Raw genomic sequence first — 14,996 nt, forward strand, 5'->3', positions numbered from 1 at the left:
TTTTCGAGCTACAGCAAGGAAGTGCCGCCTTCAAGCTCGAAGAAACGTCATTACAAAACTACCCCTGCCGCTTCCTAGTCATGCACCGGCCAACCAAGGCTAAGTATTCATCGACTGCAAAAAATTTTCGAGCCCTCGATTCTATTCTATAGTACAGTACGCTGAGAATATATATACACTCTCCATTTTGCTCCCGGCCGATTATACGTTAAATCCTCAGTGGTTGAAAAAAAAACCAAACATCCATCACAACTCCGGCCCCTGATGATAATACAAAAACATGGTGAACAGACAGGGGGAAACCAAAGCCTAAGATGAGTATGTATACATTTATAGCATTTCTATGCAATAAGCAGTGTGTAATTAGGGGATTTTTCGTATCAGCGGGCCTGATTGGCGGGTATCAGGCAGGGTATCTATGATGCTTTTGATCTCTGTCGCAAGGCGTCGACGATCAGATTCCGCTTCAGCCCAGCTTCTGTTGCTGGCGAGATCGTTGAAGAAATCCTCGGATGCCTATATACCAGCAACTTGGTTAGAAATGCGATCCTTCTGAATATCTGAATGGAATGAGCACGAAGACATACCTTGTCTATCAATTTCCTTGCCTTAACAACATCACTAGCAGCCCTAGAGTCACTTTCCATACTGCCATCCGGGGATTTTACTTTGACTGCTAAATGGGAATCGAGGAAAAGCGCATTATCCTCACGGGAAAGCTTTCCACCAAAAAGGCAGGCCATTAGCGGGTGAACAGACGTCGTGTCCATCATGATTGCGTCAGCCTCACTATGGAAGTTCAACGCTTCATTAAACGCTAGCATTCGACCCGCCCAGCTTTTCTGGAACGAGTTCGTGCTTTTATTGCTAACGACGGCTGCCGGGAAGCGTTTGGTGTGCCATTGGCCTCCACTATCACTGGGCTTGATCGCAATATTCGGGGTTACAGTGGCAGTGATAAGTGCCCTGAGAATCGAGTGATCGCCAGAGTTTTCGTCGAGGATATTCTCCCCAGACTCACTCTCTGTAGCCGGAATGAGGTTGAGATGACGAAGCGTGAGGGTTATCCGCGAAATAAATAACTCCATGTCCAAATATGTTGCATGGCTCATAGACTGCTGCAAGCAATATTTCCGAGCAGCTTCCTGTCCGTGCTTCTTGGAAATTTGGTTAATTTTCCGATAGGCTCTCAAGATTGCTATATGGTCACTGTTGGTTTCTCCAGCAAACTTTCGACGCGGTGAATTATACCATCTCTCGGACCGAGATGGAATGAAAAGGGAACGGGCATGAGTGGCAGCACCAAGTATCAGGGCAGGCTCAAAGCACCTCAATAGAATTCCGAGCATGACCATTTTTCCAGCTTTTAGAGGGACAGGTAATAGCGATAGGATACGACCAAGCGCGGTGATATCATCATTATTATCTATTGCCCCAATTGACTGCAAGTTTGCCGTGGTACTGTTGAGACGGTCTGGCGAGGGCGGATTTGGCACCTGACGCATGAAATCGCGGAGAGGTAAGTCGGGTAAGGTGGCTCTTAGCTGGAGAGATTCAGTTTCAATTTCGTCCACATAGATCCGAGGAGGGGTGCTCCTTGTCAATGCATCATATCTCGACTGTGTGAATGTGGCATAGTAAACCCCGTTGCCGGTTCGGCTTGCACATGCCTCCCTTTGATGGATAGCTAGCTTATCAACCCAGCCACCAACGACCTTCCGCAGGCCAGTTGACGGGTCGTAGACCGAATCATGTTTCTTTCCGCTATCAACCACATATCGGACCTCTGGTATGTTTATCGAGTTTTCAGCAATATTTGTTGACAGAATTATTTTTCGACATCCGTTCTTCGCCGGACGTAATACATTTTCATCAATATCGCCCAGACCGGAGTGTAATTTGAAAATTTGAAATTTGGTTCGATCGCTGAAATCGATTCCAAGGGGTTGGTCATAAAGTAGCATTTCAAGTCGCTTTATCACGTCAAGGCCTGGAAACAGAGCAAGGATAACACCCTCCTCTTCGGTTTTCACAATATGAGCAATCGTAGCAGCAGTCAGTCCAAGAGGAACAAAATGCTCTTTTTCATTGATTGGGGCGTTCGACGTAGCCTCCTCCAGTAATGCATTGGGAATGGGCAGCTTAGCCTCATCATTACCTTCCGAGTGTTTGGGAGTGATCAGGTCCTTTTCGGCTGCAATATGTTGGCTTGTTGAAGTGTCAGAGAGTAAGGGCATCAAATCTTCAGCAGAATGGTTAGAGAATAAAGAATGCAGTATGTCTTCAAGGAAATAACGTTGAACAGGATGAGATGAACTGGGGATCACCATGCGGGTTGCTGGATTAGGTTCTCCATTTTCAGACACAGTTCCCATATAGGTTTCAAGAGCAGCAGTTTCGGGATCTGCGGTCATGATTATGATCTTTGGAATCGACATGGATGCATTGGAACGTCGGTTGATCTCCCTCCTTAATAGCGCTAGGAGAAGGTCCGTAGGAGTATCACGTTCATGTGTTTCATCAACAAAAATGTGAGATATAGTGTCCAAAATCTCATCGCCTCTCCGTAACATATCCAGTAACATGACCCCGGTCGTTCGATAGGTGATACCATTGTTTGACGATGGCTTTATAGCATCCCATCGAATTTCATATCCAACGGATTTCCCAAGCGCTTCACCACGTTCAAACGCAACTCGCCGCGCCATAGTCGTAGTAGTAACCCTGCGAGGCTGGGTCACCATTATATTGGAGCCAGGGGATTGCTCTAGCACCATCTGGGGAATTTGAGAGGTTTTTCCATTCCCTGTAGAACCAACTATGATGCTAACAGTGTTTTCGTTAATGGTGTCAAGGATTTGTTTGACGTGCTTCCTTGTGGGCAAAGAATTTCTCGCATTGAGCGACTCCTCTAAAGTACGGTTGCTAAACGGGAGAAAAGGTGGATCCGCGGACTCAGCCTGGCGCACAGCTGAAGCAAGGACATTTGGAAACAGTGACTCAATGTTGTCCGGACAGGTCTCTTTAGTTTTAGCCTGGGCTTGGGGACTAGGGTAGTAAATGCTTTCGAGTGAGGTTTGGATGGCGGAGAGAGTTTCAGGAGACATCGAGATAGAGACGGAGTGAACAATGGGTGAAGTTTCTCGCATCTCATTTACAAAGTCTGACCAGAGAGACGGATCCTTGCCAATGAGATGAACGACTCCTGCGAGCCTTGCAAGAGATTTTGCTGATTTTGCGGAGTCAGCCATTACCGGTTTTGACACAGGTTGACCATCGATATAAAGGGTCCCATAGTAAACCGTACAAGGGCCAAAGTTTTCTTGGGTACAGCGTGATTCAATCTCGCTAGATTGACCGCATTTTGACCGGTAAAAATTCAGAAGATTAGGAGCAACATCCACTGTAAGGGTAGAATCGTCTTTAATTCGCTCATGATTTCCTGGAATACCCTGGCGTGGTACCTGAGCTATAAAGGAGCGGGAAGCTTCAGTGATGACCTGGGGAAGGAAATCTCCCGTAGCAACAGACTTGATATTTTGACCTGGCAACTCAATTCTAACTTCATGCTGGGCGTATGATGTAAAACCAGGCTCCGGCGTGGATGTGTAGTGTATCTCAGGTAACGCTGCAAACCGAGAGGTGTAATGGTAGACATCTGATAGATCAAAGCGGTGCGCTCTCATGTCCCGTGAGGTCTTGAACGATTGTGCAATTTTGTTAAGGTAACCCTTGGTATGAAGTGCGGACACGAGAAATACGTAGGCGGCATTTTTTGCTGAGTACTAGAAGTGCAAACAAATATCCTTAGCATATTTATACATTAGGCTAGACGATTCCGATTTTAAGGTGGTCCAAAAGTAAAAAGACTATATATGTTAAGAATGAAGACTCACCGAATCCTGCCCAAGACCTGCGACTTCGATTGGATCTTTGACCTTCACACCTGACGCAGGTGTAATGCGACAAACTAATTTGCACATAACAGCTCCTATATCAGAAATTTTGGCAACGTCTGTATCAATCTCAACAATCCCCATTTGTGAGAGCATATGAAGTGAGGATTCTGGCTTCGAAAGGAGAGTAGGTAAGGCTAAAAGTGATTCAGAAGATGGCAAAGCCGCATTCTCCCTGGCGTATGTTTCCGTCAACCTGGAATATGGCTCTGGATATATAACCGATTCCGTCGGCGAGGAACCCACGGGTGGCTCGCTGGCCAGCGGCCCATTATCGACCGCTTGCGTCGAGACATGTCTCTCTTGGGACTGGTATTGAGGTTTGCGGTTATAAGATAGCTCAGAAGAGGTTCTCTCTGCGGCATACCCTCGAGTGGTGCCTGCAGAGACACAATGAGTGTGAGGACGCCCAGCCCTTCCAGACAAGTGACGTCCAATGGGTTGAGCTATTCTATAAACTGCGCTAAACGGATGCCCATATGGTGAATTGGGGACCCTTTGAGTATGGCGAACATTTCTAAGGGAAAGCCGGAGGGGGATGGTCGGCATGGAGGATGGTTGAATAAACATCTAGACTGGCAAAAAGAAAGCTCCCCAGGTTAGTTTCAAGCTGCGAATGGATTACGGATGGCCAAACACACCTAAGCATAGATATATGACTTCAATCCCATGCAGGTAACTCCACACTCCTTTATCCAAGGGTAGGTTAAGCCGATCTATGCCAATGGAGGCTTCTGGTCGTTACAACTGTGAAAATTCGATACTGAGGCTCGAATAAATTCCAGCTTCGACGATGGAGCCGGGAGCGTCACGTGAGTTTTGATTAAGCGCTGAAAGTTAATTTTGTTTAGTCAGTATTATATACAAGCAGCATGAAAAGACGAAATACAGAGGCAACTACTTCGAGATTCAGTAAGATAAGCCAAATAAAAGTGGGGTTTTTGCAATATCTATCGTCACTTTACTATATCTACAAGCTCAATCTTATTGCTGGGTACAATAGAAGCTGTTCGAGAAACGCGAAAGCTATCACGTGACTAACACGAGCTCAACGGGCTTGCTCCAACGTCACAACTTCTCCTTTGACGAGGAAAATAGAGAGACAAATAACCAAGGCCACGATAAAAATTCTCATCTTTGCAGCTAAGAAACCACAATAGAGACGTATAACACCCTAATCCCCTTCAATGTTTCGTCAATCTGCATTCCAAACCCTTTCCAAGGCCGCTCGGCCGATTACTACTCCCGTATCGCGTTCTTTCAGCAGCACTGCCATTCGCGATCACGCCCGTCTCACCGTTGTTGGTCGTCTTGGTGCGCAGCCAGAGGTGGCTACATCATCAAATGGACGTGAGTACGTGAAATACTCCGTCGGTACCAACTACGGCCCTCGTGACAACCAGCAAACCAGCTGGTTCCGAGTGACGAGCTTTGTCCCTGAAGGCCCAGGCAGAGATCACCTACTCAATCTCCCAAAGGGGTATGTTCTCTCGTATATTCCTATGCCACTATTTTCGCTGCATAACAAAGCTCAAAAGTTAACATTGTCACCAATATAGAACATTGATGCTTGTTGAGGGAGATGCTACTATGCGAGTATCAGAAGATAACGAGGGAAGGAAAACCAGCATGCTGGGCTTTGTCCAACGTGAGCCCTTCCGTCTCATTTACAGCATATTTAACCTATACGTTCTCAATGATCTAATATTCTTTTCCGAGCTAGGCCATTACGAAGTTCTCAGCCGACCCTTCAACCCTAACCGCGACGAAGAATCGAAGTAATCTGTTCCCAGCTGATGTCGCGGTTCTGTGCCCTATACCTAGCTTCTGTACAGATAGTCATTTTACTCGATGCCACACTTGACTCCCCGAACGATCGTCTATTCTGATCTTAGCTTGTCGTGCCGCTTGGTTAGAACTCTTGATCGCATCTTTCTCAAACTCCGCGGGCCATGTCTATGTATCATTATATCTTTGTTGATCCAATTTTCTACCCTCCATCCATTGTATTCTATATTTCCCTTTTACTACAACTAGTACTGTAAGTAATGAGTGGAACGTTGTGAATCTATATCAATGAAATACTACGTCGATATGATCCTTTCGCTTGACTGCATCGTGGTTGTATCTGGACTACAGAAATATAAGCCAAAACAAGATATGATAAACGATTCGATAAGATAGAATAAATATTTACTTAGTATGTGTAACTAAAGGCAGCTAATGCTCCTAATCCACGATCGAAGTAGTGGGTTAATATGTTCCCCAGCAAACGCCATGGGACATCTGAACGTAGGTATCACAAAAATCAAAGCTAGCATATTAAAAGGTAAAACTCCAGTAAAAAAGTGGGACAGGCAAGTATCAAAGAGTTGCTGTTGAAAATGGATATATTGAGAGTAGTTGGAGGGTTTTTACACCATATCGGGCCCGCTTTTAGCCTCCCTCCCTCCTTTGACGGCACTGGAACTTGGTGTTTCGGTAAGAAACTCGAGAAAAATTGAATCTCCTGATTGCCGGCGCTGTTTTCGAGACATGTTTAACTTGCTGGGATGAGTTATAGGTGCTGGCACAGTTGGCATCTGATAAGGCTTCTGGGCGCAATCTTGGTTGTCCATGGAGAAACTTGGTTCGAGCTCATTGAACAAACATCCATCCAGTGACATATTTCGCGTTTTTTCGCTATACAGTGCAAAATCATATGTTAGTTGATTGTCAATCCCAAGACAAATATGAGCAGAAAGAGAATAAAGTAAGTAACTTACTTCAGCGTGACGTCTGAATCAATCGTAGATGTCAAAAGCTTCTTTCGGCCCAGAGCCATTTTGACAGTGCTACTGAAAGAGCCGAACCGAGTAGAAGATGAACCCTGTCTCTGGTTGATCATGATATGTGGATGACGAAGCGCAGGGAAACAATCTCCAAAGCCAAGTCTTAGAAGAATTGACCGGTACATCATGGTGGCGTCATGGCCAATACCAAAGAAAAAGAAAAGGAGGAAGCCCGCCGCAGCTTGTATCCAACGATCGTAGTAGACTTGTCCATGCATTGGGATCTTGATAATCTCACCCCAGTGAGGACTATGAACTTCGGTCCATGAATAAGGAGCCCAGGGTTTATAGGAGGTTATGTTGGTGTAAAAGACGAAGAACTGAGCTGGTAGGCTCCCGAGAAGAAGGACAAGCGAGATGGTGAGTAGGCGGACAAATTTTGATTTGCTGGTTGAGCTGTCCGAAGACACAAGCTGGGAAAATTCACGTTTGTACTTGAACAATCGGTATAGCACGATGCCTGGCTTAAGAGTTAGTAATGCCCTATGTGAAAGGTGTACTGCAAGTGGTTAAAACCTTACCACAATAAAAACAAGCGATTATCAAAATGATTGGAGGCCAGATGTAACCAACGACGAAGCTGACCCAGCTAGAATGATAAGCTGGCATGCAGCCCACGATGCTGTAAATGTAATATCTGCTGTCCTGGATGATGAAATGCAGTACCATAATGACCACGGGGATAACAACACAATATATGACGTCAAATGTGATATTCCATCTTCGGTCACCTTTTGTAGGCACAAGGGTAGTTCGCTCTGTGTCCAGAACCTTTGCAAGACTGCGAAATATGCAGACTAAGGGACCAGCAATACCGACACCAGCGCCAGTGATAAGCTTGGACTGGATATCACAATAGCCATAACCCATCCACCGGGAGCTGAAATCATCATCAGGCCAAATTAACGGGTTAATGAAGTTGAATAAGTTCTGGGTGAGAATCCACATTATCAAGCAGGAGGCGGGAAAGTTGCCATTTCGACAATGCCAAATCAACGGTGGGATGCAGACAAGAAACGACATGAACGCAACAGTGCAGAGCACTACTGCCTGCGTTGACATTTCATAAACCAGAGGTAGATTGTTATTCTCCATGATGAAAATATTCTGTCAGAACCCAGTGCAATGCGCCTATCCAGTTCTATGGACACCATACGGAGTTGTTAGCCATAGTTCTCAGTAGTTACCTCGTTATCCATTGGAATCGTAGGGATAATCGTACCAAGCTCGAGCAGAATCCTGAGAAAGGAAGACACCTTTGATGCTGCGAGAACGTCTGCAGTAAGACACGTGCGTAGATATTGCGTTTCAAGGGGTAGAGAGATGCAGGCAAATAAAATGCGCAAGAGGCCTTGAGCATCAAGAAGGAATTCAGCGACCAGGAATTTGGCAAAGAAGAGAGCAGGTATAAGAATTTATATACCAGCAGAAACTCCAGATACTGGAGAAGAAAAAAAGGAAGGACATATTGAATGGCCATTCGGGAGGCCGTCATGCAGTGCCGCTGAGCCCCCAACTGCCCCGAATAAGGTCAATAAATCAGTCATGTCTCCGTGGGTGTCAATAAACCACTGTTGCTGAACAGCCTTGACGCAGCGTGAATGCATCTTCAGTCTCACTCCTTGCATCTTCCCATCCCCCGAATAAGAAAACAAGGGGCTGAATAAGCAGAGTAAAAGAAAAGCGCACTGAAGACTAGGTGTGGACCCAGCGGAAGACACGCGCGCTAAACCGCATTGGGGTATCAATAGGCCTTCCTCCATCAATAGAATCTCAGGAACTTGACCTGACGAGCACTTCGATCAGCGTATTCTGTGAGTAAACTGCTGGTCCGTTTGTACACTCTTTGTAAACCGGGCTGCTGCAACAGGGCGTTTACAGTGGTTGGGCGTGCAAGACAAGGAAGAAGAAAAGGTTGTGTCTGAAGACAGCCCTTGAGCGCGGGGATGGCTTCCGGAAGCCCAGTCCCCCGCCCCGGGGATGGAGCTATTTGCTACAAACACATCAAGGATTCTTCAGGATGCGGATGAGCCGGACACGAGGATGGTGCCGTCGACAAGCCCTCGACACCTGCAGCTATCATGGCCCGGGTGTATCATTAAGCAACTTCAGCCTCGAGGCGTCTTCAAAGGTCTAGACACGCTGGTCTATAATATACGTAGTAACCAGAATGGATCTGATACTGTTCCTGCACATTGAAGGTCAGTTGGTACCATTTATCAAAGGGATCACATATATATCCCATAACGTTTGCGTGAAGGTACATGTATGTGAGTCGAACTGCATATGTGACTATTGCAGATCATAGAAACAATTCTCCCGCCAGAGCCTCTGTATAATCAATGACCCCATGAAAAGTGTCCCGTCGTTTGATTCTTTGAGGGATGACCCGGGGCCGTGAAGATGGCTGGCTTAGCCGGGGTTGTATTCTGGTCAACCTTGCATCAATAAGGAAAGTTAATTTTATTTGCGTTGACCTCCTCGCCCAGGCCAGTCCCATTTAAAAGGTGTTCCTCATGCTATCTCCCGAGATAAGTATAAAAAGGAGTCCGAAGATATCAACTGGCATGGTAGAATATCAGCGTCCGGGCGGAGGCAGCTGAGAGCGACAGGCCTAATTTCTTATCCCTATAGAGGGAAGTAAATACGAAGTTCAGGATTTAGCAAACAAAATTATGTTTCTAGACCCAGGGGCTCAGGCCTTATCCAATTCTTGAAGCTGGCGTAGTGGTATCATCGTCTTCCATTTCCTCAACCGATGTTATTGCTCTCTTCACCATTTCGGCATAATCAAGTTGTCTTGCTAACTCATCAGATGACATAATATCTCCCTTGGTCAAAGCGCATAAAGTTCTTACGTCATACTGATAAAAATAAACTTGAGAATGCCAAGTTATGCCAAGAGATCTTGATCATCTACTGAAGAAGGAACGACTCCGCAAAAACCGGGATGGACTATATGTCAATACCAACTATCATGAAGGATGTGAGCTTGGAGCGCGAGAAGACCGAATTTCATTGATTTGGGGAGTGTTTGTGTTGAGGCAGATTTTGCAGAACGTATCCAGATTATACCAACTATGAACCATGGTTGCTCTATCCACGGAACGAGATCAGGAACCATCCACCTCCCTGGCGACCTCGGGTGTCAAGACACGGGCCACAGAACAACTTCGGCATAGACAAAATGCATCTGCTAGATCAAATCTGGATGTCTCTGCACCATCAAACTCTCCTCCAGGCAAGCTCCGGCGCAACTCAACGTTCTCGGACACTGTCACTGAGACCCGTCGGTCTATAAAGTCATCAACAGACGATTTATTTTTTCCTCGCGCTAGCAACAGTATGGGACACGCCAGTTCCGGCAATACGGACTCCCACTGGCATTCAAGCCCCCTTGTGTTAGCTCTTCTACCAGGCCTAGGAGGGCTTCTCTTTCACAATGGAGCTGCGGTCTTCACCGATGTCGCCTTGCTATCTATTTCAGCAGTCTTCTTAAACTGGTCCGTTAGGCTACCATGGTGAGGCACCTCCCTCTTAGCAGAATATTTTCAAGCATATTGCGTTTTTAAATTAACACCAGATAGGGAATGGTACTTTGCCGCTCAGGAGAGAGTTCAGCTAGCGACTGACGCCTCTGGCGGCGAATATTTAGATGATTCCGATACGGAGAATTGCGTTCCCCAGGACAAGTCAGTTAATGGGGAAGATTCTCACTCTTTGCCGCCCCGAAAGGCATCGGCAATAGCATGTCAAAACGCGAAATCTGAATTGCATATCCACGAACTTTCAGCACTTGCATCATGTTTCCTATTCCCCGTTTTAGCAGCATACCTTCTGCATTCTATCAGGTTTAAGCTATCACGCCCATCCGAAGGACTAGTTTCGAACTATAGTCTCACACTGTTCCTTCTTGCAGCCGAAATACGCCCCGTCTCGCATTTACTCAAAATGGTGCAAGCCAGAACCCTCTACCTACAACGTGTGGTTGAATGTAGCCAATCAAGGAGCCTGAGCGACAAGGTTCCTGAATCGCATGCAATTATTGAGCTTTCAAAACGACTGGATGAGTTAGAATCCCGTTTCTCGACAGCGAGCCTAGAGCTTAGTTCCGTTGAAGAAAGTCAGAGCAATTTTAGGCCTCCTAGGGAACTTGTTGAGGAGGCGCGAAAGGCTATGAAAAGTGACATATATACCCTTGATAAGTTAGTTCGCAGCCAAGAGAAACGTTATACCGCTATCTCAACCAAGTTGGATGCACATATACGCACCGTAAACAGATATATGGTGGAGCTTAATCCGCTTATCACTTCACGGAAGCAAGGGAGATTGGAGCTCCATAGAGGACCCAATTATTCTTTGAAAAGTATAATACTTACTGTTTTGTCTTTCGCTACTTTACCCTTACGGATCGTTTGGTCCATGGTCAAACTACCCATACACTCCTTTGCGTGGATATACCACGGTCAGAATACAAGTTAGGTGCGTGTAAATAAGAGAAGAAGAGGAGCGGCAGTATAGGGAGTATTATCCCAATAACGGATTGAATTTATTGTGCGTTTGGATTATAGCCTTTGTCTACCTCATAACCCTGGGTAAAGGTTTTCGGCTGCCCAGTAGATTCCTGCTTGCGACTCCATTTTCATATTGCCATTCGCATATCTAATTAAAGCTTTAGCTTGACATCATAAATGTATATAAATCCAAGGTTGCTATTAAGTGCAAAAGGTAACATAATCTTTATACACAATGTATAAACTCCAAGTACCCGGGTTTAACTGGTATCACTATACAAAAAGGGTGTTATAACCCCTTTCTTTCTTTCTTCGAACAATCTCCTGTCTTTATCCTTTTCCGGTAACGGAATAGAAGAAGAAAACATTACAGAAGCAAAAAGAGAGGCATATGCATCATTAAGAGCTTCTCTTCTGGTAACTGATGGATTTTTCCGCGGTACTGATAGAGAGGGATTTGCATCACTATTTCCAGGTAGAGTACTGTTTCGGCCTCGCAACCGGAATGGGAACGAAAGAGACGGTTGCCTACTTAGGAGGGTAGACTGAGCTGCAGGAGCGGGTGTTGATGGCTGTTTTGAACTGGTTGCAGTAGGAGCTGATGGTGGCTTTGCGGGAGAAGACGTAGCAGAAGGTGTAGGCGTCGGTGTAATCGGGGCTATTTCGTTTGCGATACGATTCAGCATGAAGGTGAGAAAAGTGAAGGAGACACTGTGGGAAGGTGATGTTGAGAGGGTCTCTAGTATTGATGACTGCATCTGTTCGCTGGATGGAGGTTCCTGTTGCCTTGATTTGTCTCGTAGAAGCTTCAGTTGCTCATCTAGAGCACACCACAGCTGTTCAGTAATGATACCATCACGAAGAGACCGAAGGAAAGTAATCAGGGTCTCAGCAAGCAGCTCCGTGCGGTATTTCCATGGGAAATTTGGAGGAAAGCGTTCAGAAAATGGACTATTTGTATCAATTGCTTCCCTCACATCGATAAGCAATTTCTCTCTTTCCTTGGTATCGTTCAATGACCATGTCTGTGAATTAAATGGCCACCCAGGCTTCTTATCAGTTTCCCATGGAGCCTCATTACTTTCAGGGTTTGTGTCATTGGAAACCATGCCCCATTCAGCAACGGCTCGTTCAGTATGCTCAGCTATCGCCTCTGTTAATTTGAACAGCTCACGAGGACCGGAGGATCGAGAATTGGTTTTATCCTCTCCGGAAGAAGTGGGCGATACACTTATAGCACGTACACCATCTTCAGGTATGCGAGTAAGCTCTTCTAAAGAGAAGCCAAAGGACGTAGGTAACCAATGGCCCTGTATAGATAAGAAATGATCCCGTCCATCGTTCACACGTAATACAAGGATATCATCCACTTTAGCCTTGCCCTCATTGAGTTCTCGGACAAAGTCGATATCAGATATACATAATGTTAAACGGACATTGGCGGAGTCGCCAGGTTGGAAGGTGTATTCCTTTGGCAATATATCATCCTGGTTAGAATTATTGGCGGGCCAATCAACGCGGATGTTTAACCAGGGAGGAGACGAATAGGGGCCAGCTGTATCAATAGAAGGATTATAATGGAAAGCAAAAGTAGCCGGAACACCGCCTGTATTTGCAAGGGTCAGACTCCGTGAAGTGGGATCACGATATCTCACCTTGCCAAAGTGAACAGTATCTGGCTGAGTGGAAATAGCAACACCACCAGAGCTACTTCGGCGGGCTTCTGACTGCTGGTCCACCACGATAGTTATATCAGGGCGGGCTTCGTTCTCGGCCTTGTCTAGTTCTCGGGCAACTTCCTGATGAATCTTCGTTTTCAACGACGGAATGACCACATCAAGTGTGACATCGAAATCGGCGTGAATAGGTTTGTGATCAGAAGAAACAATATGCTGATGGGACGTATACTCCAGGAGAGAGATAGTATTCCCACCCGTGGTATCATTATTCGTTGCATCTTCTCCTATATCATCCTGTTCAGGGTCGTAGTCTGCGGCATCTTGATCTGGATCATAATCAAAAAGGACATTATCATCTTCGGCAGCTTTATCCAAGCCTAGAGACTTTATTTCCTCGTCTCTCTTCTTCGCTTCTTCCGCCTCTTTAACTTTTTTTATATGTCTCATATGGTCGGACTTGGTTCGAAACAGAATTCGATCACACCAACTTGGACTGCGTTGCTTCTCACTTGAGTCGAATACCCCTATCCGTCCAACATCATACTTATAAGTAGGCAAGAACGTTATTGGCCCTTCTCGCCAGCCCTGATGAAATGATTTTCCACTCTTTTGTTGAGCTTGAAGCTGATCGTGAGGTAAGAGTGACGAAAGTGTGTTCAATAGGGAGGCTGGATCCTCTGCTGGATCGAGGTCATTATCCTCCATTTGTATACCCTCCTCTGATGGCAACGAGGTGATGTCGCTTTCAAACGATTTCCGAGATTCCTCAGGCTGGCTGTTACCGATACTCTGTAAAGGGGTGTTCTGTTTTGCTGGGCGGAATTCGTCTTGAACATGTAAATGGAGAAGGCGGCGAACATCACCCCCAGGGATACCATCTAGACGGTAATTCAGATCTCCAAACCAAAAGCTGAACTCCTCTTCCCCAAATTGATGATTTATTTCCCCGGAGATAAGGTCCTGTTCTTCGATAGGGGCAAAATTTGAACGAGAAATTATCTGGGCCGCATCCCAGTTCCTTCGTTCTAGATTGGCCTTTTCTGCCCCAGCTGCAAGATGGGAATTGACAAATACCAACCGTGTTGTTTCTCCGATGACGATACGTGTTGCAACTGCCCCTTTATTGCCAGTATAGCCTAGAAACCCTGTCCCAACACTGGTGGAACTTACTGATGATATATGAGGTTCCAGAGACGGCGCAGCGTAAACCAGTAAAAGCATACCCACGAGTTGCTGGGAAGCTATGCAAGTATATCCTGGGGGTAACGCCTCTTGGAGTGCTGTGTTCCATTTGGCAGAAGGGCCAGGATCGACATATGTCTTGATAGCCTCTGTAGCAGAGGCCACATCCACAATTTCCTGCAGTCCTAGGATATAGAGATCTGGTCCTTCCCCATAGGCCTTGAACGAAACCGAATGGGCTGCCTCATCGTCTGAGACATCCCCTCTATCACCGAAACTATTAACTCCATTCTCAGTGGCTTTTCCTCCGGCAACCGGGTCCGAAATTAGCCAACTCTTAAGGTCCTGTTCTGGTCCAGACAGAGCTGCAACGTTCCATGATCCGATCCTTATTCTGAGCTTTCTCCGTCGAATATATTCGGACTTCCGAGATCGAACTCCAGCGGACAAAGACAAGTCATTCAACGATACCACGACAGGCTCCTCAAGTTGCGGATCAGGGAATGTACCAGGCAAACCCTCGACATTCGTAGCAGACGTGGTGTTGGGAACAATCTGAGCCTCATCCTCGGGGACCGCCATCTTGCTCTCTCCTTAGAACCCGCGCACCTGTAGCAAACGAAAGCGAAGAACAGTTTCCTCTCATCTCACCGCGAGACAGATGTTCTTATATAGGCATATATATGTCGGTGCCTGTCCAAGGCGGTTAACAGAAGAGGGCTTGTGATCGGCTACTGGTCAGCTGCGCCCAATACCAGTGGAGTAACTGGGGAAGCCAGGCGCAGCAGGGCAGACAGCTCCAGGTCCACGAGAACCGGCGAATCCAGCAATGCA

General features: G+C 46.2%; 5 protein-coding genes across 7 annotated transcripts; 2 read left to right on the top strand and 3 right to left on the bottom strand.

Annotated features, from left to right (window-relative positions):
- Positions 1-363: 363 nt before the first annotated feature.
- Positions 364-3,686, bottom strand: TERG_05703 (uncharacterized protein; the record flags this gene model as incomplete). Its single annotated transcript, XM_003233783.2, has 2 exons — positions 364-516; positions 588-3,686. 2 exons carry the CDS (start codon positions 3,684-3,686, stop codon positions 364-366), a joined length of 3,252 nt encoding a protein of 1,083 aa, XP_003233831.2.
- A 1,457-nt stretch (positions 3,687-5,143) lies between these two features.
- Positions 5,144-5,738, top strand: TERG_05704 (uncharacterized protein; the record flags this gene model as incomplete). 3 transcript variants are annotated; one of them, XM_047750020.1, is made up of 3 exons in its annotated part: positions 5,144-5,436; positions 5,516-5,604; positions 5,680-5,738. In XM_047750020.1, the coding sequence occupies 3 exons, from the start codon at positions 5,144-5,146 to the stop codon at positions 5,736-5,738; spliced, it is 441 nt and encodes a 146-aa protein (XP_047606673.1). The 3 variants fall into 3 exon arrangements, with proteins under 3 accessions (XP_047606673.1, XP_003233832.1, XP_047606674.1); XM_003233784.1 differs by having other exon boundaries at positions 5,516-5,738; XM_047750021.1 differs by lacking the exons at positions 5,516-5,604; positions 5,680-5,738 and having other exon boundaries at positions 5,144-5,515.
- A 632-nt stretch (positions 5,739-6,370) lies between these two features.
- TERG_05705 (uncharacterized protein) lies at positions 6,371-7,882 on the bottom strand (the record flags this gene model as incomplete). The annotated part of the gene is made up of 3 exons (XM_003233785.1): positions 6,371-6,638; positions 6,722-7,247; positions 7,309-7,882. 3 exons carry the CDS (start codon positions 7,880-7,882, stop codon positions 6,371-6,373), a joined length of 1,368 nt encoding a protein of 455 aa, XP_003233833.1.
- A 1,992-nt stretch (positions 7,883-9,874) lies between these two features.
- TERG_05706 (uncharacterized protein) lies at positions 9,875-11,269 on the top strand (the record flags this gene model as incomplete). The annotated part of the gene is made up of 2 exons (XM_003233786.1): positions 9,875-10,308; positions 10,375-11,269. The coding sequence occupies 2 exons, from the start codon at positions 9,875-9,877 to the stop codon at positions 11,267-11,269; spliced, it is 1,329 nt and encodes a 442-aa protein (XP_003233834.1).
- Positions 11,270-11,561: 292 nt separating this feature from the next.
- On the bottom strand, positions 11,562-14,744 carry TERG_05707 (uncharacterized protein; the record flags this gene model as incomplete). The annotated part of the gene is made up of 1 exon (XM_003233787.1): positions 11,562-14,744. One exon carries the CDS (start codon positions 14,742-14,744, stop codon positions 11,562-11,564), a length of 3,183 nt encoding a protein of 1,060 aa, XP_003233835.1.
- Positions 14,745-14,996: the final 252 nt, after the last annotated feature.

The sequence above is a fragment of the Trichophyton rubrum genome (assembly GCF_000151425.1).
Source record: "Trichophyton rubrum CBS 118892 genomic scaffold supercont2.6, whole genome shotgun sequence".
In the NCBI taxonomy this organism is placed as follows: domain Eukaryota; kingdom Fungi; phylum Ascomycota; class Eurotiomycetes; order Onygenales; family Arthrodermataceae; genus Trichophyton; species Trichophyton rubrum.